We start from the raw sequence: 19397 nt of genomic DNA on the forward strand, positions 1-19397 counted from the left end.
ATGGAAAGTAGATGCATGCTTTAAATTACAAATATTAGCAGTATTGTTTAATTTGCATTTTATGCCTTTCAAAATGATTTAAATGATGCTTTTTGAAATCACAATGTTTGTCATGAAAATAAATGTATTCAAGATAGTTTGTGATTCTGTTATGCATCTAATGCTCTCTTATCAGTAGATGCATTATTTAAATGTAACTGTAATGCTAGTAATGCATGCTTTTTTTGGAATTTAATGGCGTCTCCTTTACTCTGCTTGCTAACATGATCATCTATTTGCTTAGGTTAATAATGCTACAGCACGAGTTATGACAAACAAAAAGACAGTCAACCCTTACACAAATGGTGAGTTATCAGCCTTTTGCTTTTATGTATGTTCTGCCAAAGCAGAGTTGAAACAAGGCATGCGTCAAAAATGACCTTCTAGATATAATAAAGAAGATTTTACTTGGAAGCCTTTCACAGTGGCTTAAAGGCCCAGATTCAAATTTGTATTCTGTAGTCATGAGGGCAATTTTAAGGACCTTAAAAATATTTAATTGTCAACAGCCTGAATACAACGGCAAAATGTAGTACAAGAAACAATGTTCAGAACAACAAAACTACCAAATTGTTGTTAATGAACAAAAAGCATGATGTACAATGAATCATTAATTGAAGGTCTTTTCAGAGTCTTTCCTCAAAGTGACACTAAGCAATGGGGCCTGGCATTATTTATTCAGAGTATAATGCACTGCTTTTCTTTTCCATATACATACCTCACATTTACTGACTTCAAGAGAAGCAGAGGAAGTCCAACGTATCTTTGTGGGACCAGAAGAGCAATCCTGATCCATAAGGACCGGTAGAACACTTCTGAATTACTTTGGCCTCTTCAGTCCATGATCTTGAAGGGCCAAACGCTGAGTGTCACTGCTATAATCAGCATCAAGATCATGCCGGCACTGTTTGACACCATCAGACCACAATAATTAACCATCAATGAGCTCCCACTGTGCTTGCAGCAAGAGGGCCAATGCTGTCAGAAAGTTAGAAAGTTAGGAAGATGGTGGGGATGGTGGCATTATGAATTTTGCAGGTAGGGAGGGTTAAAAATTCTGAGGTACAATTCCCTTCTTCAGGGTTCTTGGATGTGTTTTGTCAGAACATGATACTTTGTCTATCCTTGCCTTAACCAATTTATCTAAATGCTTTGTTTTATCCATTAGAATAATGCTATCATGACTTGATTGAGAGAACCAAATGTAATGTACTCAGTTTTCCGATGATACAAAATGAGGTGGGGATATAAGGTGTCAGGAGAATACAACTGCAAAGTGATGTAGAAAAGCTAAGTGACTGGGCAAGAACATGGCAGATGGAGTATATGTGGGGATATGTTTCCCTTCGGAAGGAACAATAGAAAAGCAGAATATATTTTAAATGGTGCAAGACTCGAAAATGTCAGTATTCTGAGGAACTTAGTGCCCTTGTCCGAGTATCCCATGAAGTTAACATACAGCTACAGCAGCAATTAGGAAAACAACTGGTCTATTAGCTTTTATCATTAAGTGATTGTACAAGACCTTAGTCAGACCACCCTGGAGCACGATGCACAGTTTTGGTGTCCATACCTGAGGAAGTATATGCTTGGAGAGAGTGAAATGAAGGCTCAGTAGAATGGTTCCTGGGAAAACGAGATTCTCCTATGAGGAGAGATTAAGTAGACTGGGCTTATATTAACTAGATTTCAGAAGAACGAGAACTGATTGTATTAAAACATATATAGGGCTGGATTCTCCGACGTCGGGATGCTCCATTTTGCCGGCAGCCCGGGGGTTTCCCGATGGTGTGGGGCTGCCCCACAATGGAAAACCCCATTGACCAGCCAGCAATATGGAGAACCCCGACAGCGTGCCGCACCAGAAATCCGGTACGGTGGGACAGAGAAACACGGCCATAATTCTTTTTTTTTTCTTTTTTAAATTTGGAGTACTCAATTCATTTTTTTCCAATTAATGGACAATTTAGCATGACCAATCCACCTACCCTGCACATCTTTTGGGTTATGGGGGCAAAATCCACACAAACACGGGGAGAATGTGCAAACTCCACACGGACAGTGACCCAGTGCTGGGATCGAACCTGGGAACCCGGCGCCGTGAGGCAGCAGCATTAACCACTGCGCCACTGTGCTGCCCCCCACCAATAATTCTTAAGGGGCTTGACAGGGTTGATGTTGAGAGGATATTTTGTCTGGCTGGAAAATTGAGAGCCTAGCGTCACAGTCTCAGAATAAGGGGTTGCCTGTTGACGACTTTGGCGAGGAGAATTTTGTTTACTCAAAGGGGTGGGGATCTGTGAAATTCTCTACCGCAGTGAGCTGTGAGCGCATAGTCGATCAATAGATTTTTGGATACAAAGGGAATTAAAGGACATGGGGTTTTTGATAGAATTGAGGGAGAACAACCATCATGATGGGCAAAGATGTGTAGGTTAGGTGGATTGACCATGCGAAATTGCCCCTTTGTGTCCAAAGGTTAGGTGGGGTTACAGGGATAGGGCAGCGGTGTGGCCCTAGGGAGGGTGCTCTTTCAGAGGGACGGTGCAGACTCAATGAACTGAACGGCCTCCTTCTGCATTCTAGGTATTCTATGATTCTGTAATTTAATTGAATTGCATAGCAGGCTCGAAGGGCCAAATTGTTTACACCTGCTCCCATTTCTTTTCTTGTCAATTTTGTCTCCTGCTCCAAAAATAGCATAATTTATTAAAAATACATAGCTTGCGACACTATTATTTGATCCAGGATACGTCATTCAAATGAAAACAGTTGATTAATTTTGCTTCAACGAAATTATCTTTTTAATATTCACAAAAAGTTCTGAGACTAGAAACTGACTGAGGTAATTGGATATTTATGCAGTTTCTGCTTCCATTACAGTTTTAAGACAGAAATATGATTGGAATTATTTTTGGTGCATTTGGCATATTTATCACCTCACTTCTGAGTTCTTTATGCTCACTGAGATACCCTGAAGCCAATCATAGAATCCCTGCAGTGCAGAAGGAGACTATTCGACCTATCGAGTCTGCACTGACCCTCTGACAAAGCACCCTACCTGTGCCCACTCCACACCCCTATCCCCATAACCCCGTTCTACCTACCTAACCTGCACCTCTTTGGACACTAAGGGGCAATTTAGCAGGGCTAATCTGCCTAACCTGCACATCATTGAACACTAAGGGACAATTTAGCAGGGCTAATCTGCCTAATCTACACATCTTTGGTCTGTGGAAGGAAACCAATGCAGACACGGGGAGAACGTACAAACTCCACACAGACAGCATGCAAAGGCTGGAATTGAACCTGGCACTGTGAGGCAGCAGTGCGAACCACTGTCCAACCTTGCTTTTATTCTGGTGAAAGCAAATAGTTAAAGTAGTCAGCCTAGTTTAGGGAGGTGAGCCCATGAGATTTAAAATTGCCTTCATTTTGCATTTGAAAATCTGTTCATGAATCTGTAAGCATGCTTGGAAACAATATGGGGAGTTCTATGTCGGCATTAGATGCATCAACAATACGGAGATGAATGAATGGATGGTTATGAAATTCAAAAATTGTGCTCGTCATCCAATAGCCCTTGGACATGTTGTCAACTCGCAAATCAAACTTCACCTTCCCAGAAATCCATATTTGAATGCCAGTTTTCCCCCATGGCACAGTACCAAAACGATTCGCATCAGAATCACAAATGACATCTCATGTGACTGTGGCAATTTATATTTCCTTTTTTGACCTGCCTGCAACCTCTGACATAGTTAACCCTGAAATCCCCCTCCCTTCCCCTACCCTGCCCTCCCCTCCATTCCTCTCCTCTCCTCTCCTCTGTTCTCCAGCTTGTTGGGCCTAAACTCACCTGGCTCTATTCTCATCTATCCAGTAAGGGTGAGAGGTTCACCTGCAGTGGCTTCTCTTCCCACTTCTACACCATTGCCTCTGATGTCTCCCAACCAATCTTGGCCCCTTCCTATTTGTCATTTACACACTGCCTTTAGACAGCATCATCCTAAACCAAAATTTCACTTGAATGCTGACAATGCCCACCTCTACTTTACTACCACCTTTCTCAACCCCTCCACTCTCCCGAAATGATCAGACTGCTTCTCTAAAATCGAGTACCGGGTGAGCAGTAATTTCCTTCAGTTAATTATTGGGAGACAGAGGCCAATGTCTTCAATCTTCGTGACAAACTCCATTCATTTTCCACTGACTACTTCTCTCTCCCTGGTAATTGTCTTAGGCTGACACAGACTGTTTACATCCTTGGCATTGTATTGTATTTGGCCCCAATGTGAGCTTCTGAACATATATCTGCACCATTACTTTTTTTTACATTTTCCAATTAAGGGGCAATTTAGCATGGCCAATCCCCCTACCCTGCACATCTTTGGGTTACGGAGATGAAACCCATGCAGACACGGGGAAAATGCGCAAACTCTACACAGACAGTGACCCGGGGCCGGGATAAACCTGTGTCCTCGGCGCCGTGAGGCAGCAGCACTAACCACTGTTCCACTGTGCTGTCCCGTCTGCACCATTATTAAGGCAACCTATTTTCACATCTATAATATTGCCTAGCTCCAAACATGCCTCGGTTTAGCTACTGAAACTGTCATTTTTGCCTTTAGTACTTCTACAGCTAACTATACTACTGTAGTCTAAGCCTTAGCTTCTACCCTCCATACGTTTAAGCTCAGCCAAATCTCTGGTGCTTGTACATAACTTGTAACCCAAGTCCTGTCATTCATCACCCCTGTGCTTGATGACCTACACTGGCCCGCGTTTAAGCAATGACTCAATTTTAGACTTCTCATCATTGTTCCCACATCACTCATGGCCTTGCTCCTCTCTAATTTTGTATGTATCGCCAGTATTATAATTCGCTAAAATACCTACACTACTCCAATTCTAGCTTCTTGAGCCTCTCTTATTTTAATCGCTCCACCACTGATAACTGAGCCTTTTGATATTGAGGCCCAGAATTCATTCACTGAACCTCTTCACCTCTCTTGTCTCCTTTTAAAACACTCCTTCAAACCTGCCTCTGGCTAAGCTTCTGGTCAGAGAGACTAACGAATTAAGATCAAAATCTGATCCAATGGATCGGGCTCGGGAAAGGAGGCAGAAAGGCATGCAAATTTGTGCTGTTAGCTACTGTGCCTGTTCGTTGCCACGATCCCGACTCCAAGATATTTTCAGTGAGAACCACTTGGGGATGGATTGTCTACCTGGAATGACTCGGAGATGGATTGGCTACCTGGAACGACTCGGGGATGGATTGGCTAACTACTGGAAAATGGCAGATAGTCAATTGAGTTCCACTATTTTCAAGATTAATGGGTCTATTAAAGCCCCATCCCTGCACCGATTAGGATTTTCAGTCAGCAATGTGGGCATCACGTGGTCCAGGCCAACATGGTCGGTTGCTCACCTGCTGTCCCTGATTGGAAGGTGATCCTGCTCCCTGGTCCTTCATTGCTTGGAGAATTGAGTTAATTCCGGGGATTTCGTGGGGGAGCATAAAGCACTCTGTGCAAGGTCGGGACCAGAAACTAATCCCCCGTTTCCAGTCTCTGACTTCTGATTCAAAATCTAGCCCAATATCTCTTTATTTGGCTCGATGTAAAATTTAGCCAGAGAATATTCCTGAGAAGCGCCTTGAGACAGTTTAGCGATTTAAAGGTGCTAGGTAAATGCAAGTGGTTGTTGTATTTATGGCCATGATGAAAAGTTAGATTTTTAAATTATCATCGACGCCTCACTTTTAACCAACAAATTACTGTGACAGGATCTTTTTACATAGATCCTGAGTATGAATATGTTTAAGCAGCTAGGCAGTCCAATTTGTTAAATTGTTACAAGAATGTGGCCACCCCAGCACAGAACAGCCTCAACGCAAGGTGAAGAAAACACTTCTGTGTTTCCTTTTCCTTCCGACCTATCTAACATGAAGAACAGTTACTACTAATAATAATAATCTTTATTAGTGTCACAAGTAGGCTTACATAAACACTGCAATGAAGTTACAGTGAAAATCCCCTAGTCGCCACATTCCGGGCCTGTTCGGGTACACTGAGGGAGAATTCAGAATGTCCAATTCACCTAACAAGCACATCTTTCTGGATTTGTGGGAGGAAACCAGAGCACCCGGAGGAAACCCAGGCAGACACGGGGAGAACGTGCAGACTTCGCACAGACAGTGAATCAAGCCGGGAATCAAACCCAAGTCCCTGGCGCTGAGAAGCAACAATGCTAATCACTGTGCTACCATGCCACCCAAATTAATGATCTGGAAGAAAGAACTGAAGGCACTGAAGCTACGTTTGCAGATGATACAAAGATCTGTAGAGGGACAGGTAGTATTGAGGAAGCAAGGGGCTGCGGAAGGACTTGGACAGGCTGGGAGAGTCGGCAAAGAAGTGTCAGATGGAATACAATGTGGAAAAGTGTGAAGTTATGCACTTTGGAAGGAGGAGTGGAGCATAGACTATTTTCTAAATGGGGAAATGCTTAGGAAATCAGAAGCACAAAGGAACTTGGGAGTCCTTGTTCAAGATTCTTTTAAGGTTAACGTGCAGGTTCAGTGGGCCGCTTGGAAGGCAAATGCAATGTTAGCATTAATGTCAAGAGGTCTAGAATACAAGACCAGGGATACACTTCTGAGGCTGTATAAGGCTCTGGTCAGACCCCATTTGGAGTATTGTGAGCAGTTTTGGGCCCCGTATCTAAGGAAGGATGTGCTGGCCTTGGAGAGGGTCCAGAGGAGGTTCACAATAATAATCCCTGGAATGAAAAGCTTTTTGTATGAAGAACGGTTGAGGACTCTGGGTCTGTACTCGTTGGGATTTAGAAGGATGAGGGGGATCTTATTGAAACCTAAAGGATACTGCGAGGCCTGGATAGAGAAGATGTGTAGGAAAAACTAGAACAGAGGACACAATCTCAGACTAAAGGGACAATCCTTCAAAACAGAGATGAGGAGGAATTTCTTCAGCGAGAGGTTGGTGAATCTGTGGAACTCTTTGCCGCAGAAGGCTGTGGAGGCCAAATCACTGAGTGTCTTTAAGACAGAGATAGATAGGTTCTTGATTAATAAGGGGATCAGGATTTATGGGGAGAAGGCAGGAGAATGGGAATGAGAAAAATATCAGCCATGATTGAATGGCGGAGCAGACTCGATGGGCCGAATAGCCTTATTTTGCTCCTATGTCTTATGGTCTTACGTGTAGTAATTTAATTCAGATAATTTTCTGTCAATGTTGTAATTGGAATCGTATTGGTTTAGTATTCATCTATTCACGAGCATTAACAGATTTCACAAATTCCTTGAATTTGAATCTAAAATTGATAACCGGTTCACAAGATGATAGGCAGGAAAGTGATCCCGGAGCCTAAAAGTAGAACGAGAAAATGTTTTGCACTGTTTTTTGTTATATAAGCATATGGTGTTGTGATGTAAATCATTTCAAAATGCTTAATTATGTTACTTCCTTGTCACATCATTGCAATGCAAATAATACATTGGTTCTTCTCTTCCATCATCAAAAGAAAAGATTTGCAAAATGCTTCATTGTGAAGGCAATTAAGATAATGAAGACAGCTCATTTGGGGTTTTGTTGGTCTGCAACCAGAACTCCCATCAGAAATCTGGCAAATTCCCCAAGGAAAACAGTGGAGAATCCAGTTCTCCAGGTCTCTACTGCGAGCAGGAGTTTCTTATTAGAGCTGGAATCTCTGTCTGTCCCTTGCAATAAAGCGAATGATGGCGAGTTGAAGGAGTCAGATGTCAGGGTTTCCTCATTGAAGAGTCCCTGCCCATTCTGTGTCTGCCATTTCTGTAGTGGCCAGTGCATCAAGGGTGTGGAAATGCGGCAACCTCCCATCCAGAAGGTAGTATAAATATCCCTTGAGCTGTACATACTGGTTGAACTTTCAAGATCTCTGGGTGGGAGATTGGGCAGAGCTATAGCCTCCACTCTGCAAGCAGTTGAGCACTGGGGTTTCCTGACAGCATGGGCTGACTGTTACTCGGGATGTGGTTCACATCATCAGCCTGAAGAGTGATTGGGTCAGCACCGGAGGGAATCATTGAGCATAATTTTGGCATAATTGCAGGAATTGTGATGCAAGGAATTTCAGGGTTAATGTTTTTCATAACGGTAGCCAAGATCACACTGTGAGCTAATAAAACATACACCAGAGACTATCAAGAGATAGGGTAATTTCACGTGAAGAACTAAATGTTAATTAACATATGTCCCGCCGATCCCAAATATTAGAATAGAAGCATGCACAATCTCAAATTAAACCCTATTGTGCTGAGAATGAGATTTTGCTTTAGTCGTATTGAATATCTGTTTAAATTGGCAAGTTGATTTCAGGTTGGACGGGCGATCATGTTGTCTGGCAGTCCTATGCAATGTGAAGTAAGGGTAAGACCAGCCAATAGAATAAAATCTGGCCAGGGAAACAGCCTGAACACGATGCCAAGTGTAGAAATTTTTCTGCATATGATAAGGGCTAACTAAAATCCTTCAACAAAATGAGGAATAAACAAACACTGCTGGTTTAGCACCATGGGCTAAATAGCTGGCTTGCAATGCAGAACAATGCCAGCAGCACAGGTTCAATTCCCGTACCGGCCTTTGTGAACAGATGCCGTGATGTGACGACTCGGGGTTTTTCCACAGTAACTTCATTGACTTGTGACAAGTGATTATTACGGATAGTCAGAGGCTTTTTCCCAGGGTAGAGGGTTCAATTATTAGGGTACATAGGTTTAAGGTGCGAGGGGCAAGGTTTATAGGAGATGTACGAGGCAAGTTTTTACACAGAGGGTAGTGGGTGCCTGGAACTCACTGCCGGAGGAGGTGATGGAAGCAGGGACGATAGTGACGTTTAAGGGGCAGCTTGACAAATACATGACTAGGATGGGAATAGAGGGATACGGACCCAGGAAGTGTAGAAGATTTTAGTTTAGTCGACGCAGGCTTGGAGGGCCGAAGGGCCTGTTCCTGTGCTGTATTTTTTGTTCTTTGTTCTTTGCTGCAATGTCTGAATCATGCGGATGGTTTTCAAAAATACTGATTGGCTATTTTCAGTCGGATCTCGTCATTCCTGCATTTTACACTGGAATTGGTTCCAGACTTGGGGGGTATGTATCATGCATAGAATTTGAGCAGTTTAGGCCTACACTCGCTAGAGTTTAGAAGAATGAGAGCAGGTCTAATTGTGATATATAAGATGATAAGGAGGATTGACAAAGGAGACATCGAGAGGATTTTTCCTCTTGTGGGGCAATCTAAACCGAGAGGTCATAATTTTAGAATACGGGACTGCGGATTTAAAACAGGGATGAGGAGAAATTACTTTTCTCAAAGAGTCGTGAATCTGTAGAATTCAATACCCCAGAGTGCATTGAATGCCGGAACATTGAGTAAAGTTAAGGAGATTGCCATGTTTGTAACTCGTAATGGGTGAAGTTATGGACAACAGGCAGCAAAGTGGAGTTGAAGCCGAGATGAGATCAGCCATGATTATATTGAATAGGTGGCGCAGTGAGTAGTACTGCTGCCTCATGGTGGCGAGGTTCCAGGTTCGATCCCGGCTCTGGGTCACTGTCCGTGTGGAGTTTGCACATTCTCCCCGTGTTTGCGTGGGTTTCACCCCCACTACCCAACGACGTGCAGGGTAGGTGGATTGGCCACGCTAAATTGCCCCTTAATTGGAAAAAATGAATTGGGTACACTAAATATTTTTACAAAATGATTGTATTGAATGGCGGAGTAGGCTCGAGGGGTTAGGGTTAGGCCTACTCATGCTGCTAATTCGCTTCGTCATCTTTGGGACAAGAATAGAAATAAGAAAATCACTCTCAGTTACCGGTATAAGCAGAATATGTAATAAAAATATTTTGTGTTTGAGACAGAGAATTACATTGCACTTATTCGTTACACTTGTGAGCATAAAACGACTTTTTCTTCAATAAGCTGGTAATGTCAGATCTTAGTCTGGTAAATTCCATGTTTGATGGTTAACGAAAGGCAAGTCCAAGTGATAAAAGTCAAAAGGAAGCAGTCAGCATCCATGGAAAGGAATACACATGGAACATAAAAGCAGGAATATTTCACTCAGCCCCATGAGCACGTTTTGCAATTCAGTAAGATCGTGGCTGATCTGCACCAACCTTGGTCCCATGGTCTTTCAAACCCTTGCCTATCAACAATCAATCTATCTCAAATTTAAAATGATGAATTGGCGTCGCCGCTGCTGCTCTTTCTGGGAGAGAGTTCCATATTTCCAGAATCCTTTGCATGAAGAGGTATTTCTTAATGTGGCTCCTGAATGACCTGACTGATTATGTTCTCTTGTCCTCAATTGGCGGAAGAAGTTTCTCTGTCTGTCTATCGGGCCTATGTGAGAATTGCCCAGGGGGTTTCAAATTCAGATGCTCACTTCCCCTGCTCCGCGGGAACCTCGGCAAATGTCTCCAATTCTCAGCTCGACACTGAGTTCCGCAGTACTTACCTGAATAGTGACCCAGGAAATGTCAGACAGATTGAAACCTCGGCTCACTCCCCAGTAACTACAGAGCTGAACCCCCAATTACTCACACCGACCCCCCAACCTTCCCCCCCCCACAGACCCAATTAACATCTCACCCACCTACCGCCTACCCACCTACCCACCCACTTACCTACCCACCCTCCAAACCCACCATTCACTCATTCATCGACAATCATTCACCAACATTCACACTGCACTTTTAAACCTACTATGCCGCAGTGAGGTGACATGTTCTATCTTCCCCCTGACTCTGCACCATTGCGACAGAGTTCACCGAGGAACTCTGCGTTCTGCATTTCTGGAAAAACCAGGCTCAGAAGATCACGGAAGAAAAGCGAAGCAGCATCATGTTAGCAAAATATCTGAGTGGAATACCAAATCCTCGGAATATGCAGTCCAGTGAATATTTTGAGCTCAGCACAGATCCTTATGGGATACCAATAGTCACATATCCGTTACCTCTGTCTTTTACCGCCTGACCAATCTCCTAAGTTACTCAATAATGTGGCTTCAATACAGTGAGCTTTAATGTTAGCTAATGGTCCTTCATGTGCTTTTACATTTATTGGATACCTTTTGGAAGTCCATATAAATTACCTACATTGACGTTTATATACCACTACATTAGATACTTACTCAAAAAAATTCAATAAGATTGTTAGACATGACCTACCCTCTCCAACCAGCTTAAATTTCTCTAAGTGCTTAGTTACTATGTCCTTCAAGATTTCAATAACTTACCCACATCGTGTTCGACTAACAAATCTGTAATTCCCTCTTTTTCTCTCGCCTTTCTTAAATAATGGAGTTACATTTGCAATCTTCCAAACTAAAGGGACAGGCTCTAAATCGAGAGAATGTTGAAAGATTATGGTTAAAGCATCTGCAATTTCCTCAACTACACCTTTCAAACCTTTTAGCTTGCAAACCATCAGGCCCTGGGGACATGTCAGTCGTTAGTGCCATTATATTTGTTAATACTGTTTCCCTGCTTATGTTAACATTTCCAGACATTAATTCTTTTTAGTTTTCTAGGAATTCTGGTATATTTCCTATTTCCTCTACAGTGAAGTCATACAGAAAATAATCTCATTCATCTAGTTTCCAATGTCCTTATTTTCATTTGCAATGTTGCCTCCATTTGTTTTTTTTAAAGATTCCATATTACCCTTGACTATATTTTTCTTCAAATGTGATTGCAAAAATCTTTTTCTTTGTTAATCTTGAGACAATTGAATGTTTTAGGTAATAATGTTTTATCAGAATTGTGCTGCAGGGGTTTACAACATGTCACCTTACCTGGTATTTCCACAGATGCTGACTGCCTTGTTGGGTATAATGTTAATTTGCCAAAACTAGCATGAACTGAGAGGTAACACACTCAAAATGGAGTCAGCAGATTTGCCATCCTATCAATGATATTTCCTGACTGCTTCCATTTTCACAGAGCCTGCTATTGGGCATCTGAAACTTGGCCCGTTTTAGGCGGCTGTCCTGTTTTCATGTTAAACATAACGTACGTAGGGTTTGGATTTCACGATGGAACTGATCGGGGTTAGAGCTTAATTTTCTTCCCTTTTCCACCTGCTTTTATGGTGATGCAACTTAAGAAGTTGGGGGGAGGTGGGGGAAGAAAAGGAATGTTTCAATGGTTTTTGTGGGGCGAAGAGTGGCAGGAATGCATTTGCAAGTCCCATCTTCCAGACTGATCAACCCCCCCCCCCAAATTTCTTTGCTGCTGGCCTGAATCTGACAAGTTGGCCGAGGACGCTGAATTTGGCTCCTTCGTTGCCAGTTCGATTTCAATAAGATCAGAGGCTCAAAATGGTGGCAGTCTGCTTGGTGCCGTGAAAGGCAGGTGGCCAGCTGGCTTTGCAAAAAGTCAAAAACGACCGAGCTGAATCTGTCAAAATCATGCCGAGAATTCTATCTGTCAGAATCCCTTGAATAATAAGATTGGAAAATATTGTGGAAGTGAAATAAAGGATGTCCTTACGAATATATGTCTGAGTGTGTTCAAACTAAGTGAAGCACAACATATTTATGCGGAAGAAAGTGAAACAATATTCTGTGCATTTCTCAAGTCGTTACAAACTTTGTCAGGTGAATTTAGAGATAATATTCGCAGCTGCTGAGCAAGGCAAGGTTCATCACGTTATCGCAGTGGTTTAATATATAACGAAGGATAGATTCACTTAATATCCTCCTTTGTTTTGATAAGAAAGGAAAATCTTCACAATTTTGACAGCACTAGCCAGCTGGACTCTAATCCTGGGTAGATAATATGCACCGTGGTGGATTTGACTCTGTGTTCCTATTCTATATGTGCCAGGCTGGCGCATTGTGACAGCTGTGGGCTCACAGACAACCACACTCGTCTCACTTGATTAACCCACACAGTTATGGGCCAGCACAGAGCTCATAGACAAGACAAAGAAAAGTTTAATTGCTGTTATTTTCATGATAAATGAAGCCTTCCCCACATCAGCTCTGGAAAGTTAGATGATCCAACTATCAGGAAGGGAGTGGGAAGGAGATGAAAAATGAGGCAACCTTTCAGCTGTGAACATCGATCTGAGTCTCAGAGGATTTTACTTGGACAAATTGAGAGACCATTAGTGTAACTTAAAGTCTGAGAGAAATCTGTCAGATCCTTGATGGCAATGGGAGCAGCATATGAAATACATTCAAACAGCTCATATGAGAACCTCTGCTGGGGAAACTAATCAATGGCGCTTCCAAACGGCAACGGCTTTAATCAAGTTCACAGGGCAAAGCAGAGAATAGGGCGTAAGGAAACCTCTCCCAACTTTTTCTTGGTTAGGTTCATTATTTATGGTGTGATAGAGATGCAAAAGACAAAAGGCATACAATAGCAGTGACATTCAGGCTGCGTTACAAGGTAGGAAGCATGACAAATTGAAAATGGTGACTTCCTAAATATTCTCAATAATGTGCCTATAGTCCTCCATACACTTTTAAAGGGAGACAGTGTTAGCAGTAGAGCTGGGATTTTGAATGTTCCACTGCATGTTATTTGCAGAAAACTAGGCAGGCATATTTAGTGGAGCCACTATCAAGAGATTCCTGTTTTCACTGAAGCCATTGACTTTCTCGTATCTATCTGTTTACATAACATAGGTTAATTTCCAGACATGGAGGGGGGGGGGGATTTTTCACACCACCCTGCTGCATGTTTCTCAGTGGCTTGAAGAGGTCTGCCATTGGTCGGCGCTGGGATCATCTGGTCCCGCTCTTGTCAATGGGATTCCCCATTGAATCCATCCTCTGCTGCCGGGAAAACTGCAGCAAGGGGTTGCCATTGGTGGGACCAGAAGGTCCTGCTGGTGAGAACAGCTGGAAATTTCTGGTGGTGCAAAAAACTTTTAGAGGCTTCTTGTGGAATGTGGAATGCAGGTTTTATGTCACAAGCAAATTTATAATGTTTTGTCGTGTTGTTGCTAGATACTTAATGCTTCATAATTTTATGTAGCCGGGAATCCAATGGGCTCTGCCATTATAGTTGGACTTCTCCTTGCACATTTGTTTGCAATGATATTTCCAGCACACTTGTTACAAGCTGTTAATTGCATTGTGAGGGAAACTGGGCATCTGGGACCTGAGTGAACAATCAGACTACAGATTGTGAAATAAACAGAAGGAAGTCTTAAGTTTAGTCAGTGAATTCAATGACAAATCAGGTACAGAAAGAGAAATAAAGAGAGAAAGGAAAAGTTGAAAGCCTAATTTTTAATGTGACATTTTTAGAATCTCCAACAATTAAAACCTGAATGAATGAACCTCAACATTTTAATGGTCAAAATCTGCATCTTGAATAGTGTTTAAGCACATTTTACCCTTTTCTAAAGTTGTATCAGATTGATGAATACATTACAATGAGCACCATAGGCCTCACGATTATTTTGATAGCAAACTTGGCTTTGGCTTTTTTTGAAGTGTTATGTGTTTCATTATTGTGCATGAAATAAATAAATAAATCCTTTTTTCTTAAAAGGTGTTGTACTCTCTACTACTGAACACCACATCATATAAAATTCTTTTCTTCACTCTTTAGGATGGAAATTAAATCCAGTTGTGGGTGCAGTGTACAGCCCTGAATTCTATGCCGGTAAGACAACTCAAACGCATTAATTCTTAATCCAAAGTTTTCACTTCAGTGTCTTGTAAAGTCTCTGAGTTCCAAATTGTCAGTTAAGCAGCTGATGATGATTGTATTTATTCCAGGAGAGACATGGGGTAATAACATTGCAGGTAATTTATATTGATCCCCTTCAAGTTTGGAACATACAAGAGCTCAACTAATTCTTCTGCACCATCGTAGTTTTGTATAATGTAGTTAAACATATAAAATAATTGCAAGTGGTATTCTGACCTGTTACAGCGCCTGTTTATTGTTGTAAATCGTGGCACCAAGAATGCTTAAAGACAATTGTCATAATTGTGTTTTGATCATGCAAGAGGGTGAAATTATGGAGAGGTTTTATCTGCTGTACACAATCGGAGTACAGAGATATGCCCTAATTTAATGAGAGAGCATTTGCATAAAGCTGCTATGGGTGTTGCAGGTTGTTTTCGTTGGTCAACTTGATGGAGATTTATATTTATTGTCACCTGTACAGAGGTACAGTGAAAAGTATTGTTCTGCCTTATAGTCCATGCAGAACATTGCATACATGAAAAACATAGGACATATGTAAATACACAATGTAAGTACATAGACATAGACATCGGGTGAAGCATACGGCGTATAGTGCGGCAACAGTAGAGAAGATGCATGGAGAGATCAGTTCAGTCCATAAGAGTGTCATTCAGGTGATGTTAAGAGCAGGGAAGAAGCTGTTTTTGAATCGGTTAGTGCGTGTTCTCGAATTTTTGTATCTTCTGCCCAATGGAAGAGGTTGGAAGAGAGAATAAGCCGGGTGGGAGGGGTCTTTGATTATCCTGCCCACTCTCCCAAGGCAGCAGGAGGTGTAGAGAGAGTCAGTGGATGGGAGGCGGGTTCATGTGACTCTCTGTAGTTTCTTACTGTCTTGGGCCAAGCGGTCGCCATATCAAGCTGTGATGTAGCCAGACAGGATGCTTTCTATGGTGCATCTGTAAAAATTGGTAAGAGTCAATGTGGACATGCCAAATTCCCTTCGTTTTCTTAATAAGTATAGGCGCTGTTGTAATTTCTTGTTCGTAGGATCGACGTCGGTGGACCAGGACAGATTGGTGGTGATGTGCACACCTAGGAATTTGAAGCTGTCAACCATCGGCACCATTGATGCAGACAGTGTATTATTTGTACCAGTGTATTGTTTGAAATTTCATTCTTAAATTCTGATGTGATATACACTACATAGAAATTCAGGTTGTTTGATTTCAATATGTTGCTGATGTACCACAATGCCTAAGAGAGGATTATTATGGTTACATCTATGATTGACCAGTGAAAAACATGAATGTTCCACGGTTAATTTTAAAACTGGTGTTCATTAGATTTCTGTCTTCCACTTATATAAGAAATTAACATGGCTTGAATCATACACACTGCACAAAGTAAGGCGCCCGTGTTTTAATTGGTCAAACCATTACACATCCTGGGCATTTTTAATATTATGGTGAAAGGCGAGTGACTTTTGGGTTATATCTATCGGCGCTAACCCCCCCCACCCCCCCAACCCAGTTCTTTCGCCACCATGTCATATCGACTAAGCATCCGTGTTAATTCTCTTTGCTTTGTTTTATTCTTTGTTGGAACTAGAATAACAGATTTATCCTTACTTCTGTTCTCCGGTATTCGATTGAATATGAAAGTCTGAACCCTGCCAATTCAAAGCCCTGACTTTAGCCTAATTCTCCCAGTGGGGAGGAGGTGGATTCAGCTTGGATGGTGGACATCAGGGCCGGGATTCTCCGATATCGGCGCGATGTCCGCCGACCAGCGCCAAAAACGGCGTGAATCAGTCCGGCATCGCGCCGCCCCAAAGGTGCGGAGGTCTCCGCATCTTGAGCAGCCGAGCCCTCACCTTGAGGGGCTAGGCCCGCGCCGGACTGATTTCCGCCCTGCCAGCTGGCGTGAAAGGCCTTTGGTGCCCCGACAGCTGGCGCAAAACTGACTTTGCTGGACGGCGCATATGCGGGAGCGTCAGCGGCCGCTCACGGCATCCCCGCGCATGCGCAGTAGAGGGGGTCTCTTCCGCCACCGCCATGGTCGGGACCATGGCGAAGGCGGAGGGAAAAGAGTGCCCCCATGGCACAGGCCCGCCTGCGGATCGGTGGGCCCCGATCGTGGGCCAGGCCACCGTGGGGGCACACACCGGGGCCAGATCGCCCCGCGCCCCCCCCAGGATCCCGGAGCCTGCCCGCGCCGCCGTCCCCCGCCGTCCCGGAGGTGGTTCAATCCACGCCGGCTGGCGTGGGTTGACAGCGGCGGGACTTCGGCCCATCGCGGGCCGGAGAATCGCCAGGGGGGCCCGCCAACCAGCGCGGCGCGATTCCCACCCCCGCCGAATATCCGGTGCTGGAGAATTCGGCAACCGGCGGGGGCGGGATTCACGCCAGCCCCCGGCGATTCTCCGACCCGGCGGGGGGTCGGAGAATCCCGCCCCTGGATTTATACCTTTTTTAAAAAATGTTTTTATTCTCCATTTTCACATTTTCCTTCAAACTTTACACCCCACCCACAAACAGTAAACAGTAACAAATACAAAATCAATCCCCTTAACAATAACAATGATCCCATCCTCCCACCACCCCAAACAACGGCCCTCCTGTCAACATATGCATCCAATAAAACAAACCCCCCCACGGTGGAAACTAAAAACAAAGGAGAAAAAGAAAAAGGAGTCTGGGACCGCCCATGATCACCATTAACCTATAGAGTTCACTCCCCACCCCCCCTCCCCCACGCTCAATGCCATCCAACCTCTGAAAGAGTACCGTACATGATACCCAAGAGTTGTAAACACCCCCCCCCCCCTCTCCAACTCCTCCCGTCCACTGCCTCCTGTAAAACTCCTCCCCCCAACCTCGGTTCCTTCCCCCCAACTTTCCACCCCGGCTAGACCACTTGGACCCTGTTCTGCCGCAGCCCCTCCCCCCACCTCACTCCCGTTCACTGGCCGGCTTAAACGGCCAGCGTGGAGGCCCCCGCCCGGGTCCCTTTCCCCCTTGCCCGGCCCTAGGAAATCCCAGAAATCTCCTTTTCGCACACAAACCCCGCATATCCACCTATACCCCAAAGAGCCCTCATTTCGAGTGAAAGTCCCATCACTTCCCTTGTCCAAATATATACAACATTGGCTCCTTTAGACCAGACACCCGCACGCAGTGAAACAAAAAAGAAGAAAATACAGTCCTGAGATTACATCGGCACATGGCCATTTCTCAATTTCTCAGTTCTGCCACAGTCCTTCTGCCTTTGCAAACTCCTCCGCTGCTTCTGCCGTTCCAAAATAAAAGTCCTTGAGCTTGTAAGTCACCCTCAGCTTCGCTGGATATACAATGTCGCACTGCACCTTGCTAATGTACAGTGGCCCTCTTCACCCGGTTGAAGGCAGCCCGCCTCCTCGCCAGCTCCACCGTAAAGTCCTGGTATACACGGATACCAGCTCCAGCCCACTGCACCACCCGCTTCTGCTTGGCCCAGCACAGGACCTTCTCCTTCACCCTGTACTTACGGAAGCACAGAGTCACTGCCCTTGGCGGCTCACTCGCCTTTGGTACAGGCCTCCACGACCGATGAGCCCGATCCAGTTCATATCGGGAGGGATCCTCCCCCTCCCCCAATAGTTTCGCCAGCATCACGGCAAAATACTCAGTCGGCCTCAGTCCTTCAACTCCTTCGGGCAGCCCTACAATCCTCAAATTCTGTCGCCTGGATCTGTTTTCCAGGTCTTCCATTTTTCCTCGCAGATCCTTGTTAATCTCCATCACCTTCCGCATCGAGGCAAGTTGATCACCGTGCTGCAATAACGTCTCCTCCACTTCCTTCAGCGCCTCCCCTTGCTCTCGCACCTCCGCTACTGCTCTCGCCACCGCTGTCGTCACCGGGGAAATTGCCTCCTCCACCAACACACTCATAACCTCCCTATCTCCTTCCTCATTGTCTCCATGTATTTTGTAAACTGCCTATCGAATTCTGCAGCCATCACCTTAGTTATTTTCTCAGCCGTAAGCAATGCGGCCTCCCCTGGTGCACCAGCCTCCATTTTCCTTGGTGACCCCGGGTGACTTTTCCACTCCCCGACGGACCTTCAGCTGTTTTTTCTACGGCCGTTTTTTTGCTCACCCTCGACATTTTTCATTACTTTGCCTTCACTGTGCCTCCTCTGTGCCTTCTCCCTGCTTTTGCCGCCTCTGTGGACCCTGGGACCGGGCTTAAAGCCCCAAAAATGCTGTTCCCGAACGGGAGCCCTCCATTGTGCGGATGCCTACCGCCCGCCGTCACCGGAAGCATCTGGATTTATACCTATCCAAGATTGCTCACTATTGAAATTCTGCAAATCTGAGCAGGGTTCTGAATATTCTGGATCTGTCTTATCTCTGTTACATATAATTTCAAATTGTTTGATTTGAATGTTGCCACGGGAGTTGTGAATTAAGTTGATTTGTTAGGTTCTCACAAATAGTACATACTATTTGTAAGGAACCCAAATTTAGGAGGTACTGATTATGGATTTGCAATGCTTTTCCTACCTATTTTACAAATGTTTCAAACTCTAAAGCAGAACAAAAGGATTTCCCGTGATAACTAAGTAGTGTTTGCTGGTTACATTGTTGAA

General features: G+C 44.1%; 1 protein-coding gene across 21 annotated transcripts in view; it reads left to right on the plus strand.

The window, feature by feature from the left end:
• The window catches only part of rbfox1 (RNA binding fox-1 homolog 1), a 2508969-nt gene that overhangs the window by 2359185 nt on the left and 130387 nt on the right, over window positions 1-19397 (plus strand). For all 21 annotated transcript variants that reach the window (XM_072481254.1, XM_072481261.1, XM_072481255.1 and 18 more), the window contains 2 exons: window positions 284-344; window positions 14684-14737. In XM_072481254.1, coding sequence (XP_072337355.1) covers window positions 284-344; window positions 14684-14737 — 115 coding nt within the window. The remainder of the gene's footprint in view (window positions 1-283; window positions 345-14683; window positions 14738-19397) is intronic.

This window comes from Scyliorhinus torazame, chromosome 17 (genome assembly GCF_047496885.1).
Source record: "Scyliorhinus torazame isolate Kashiwa2021f chromosome 17, sScyTor2.1, whole genome shotgun sequence".
NCBI classification, from domain to species: Eukaryota; Metazoa; Chordata; class Chondrichthyes; order Carcharhiniformes; family Scyliorhinidae; genus Scyliorhinus; species Scyliorhinus torazame.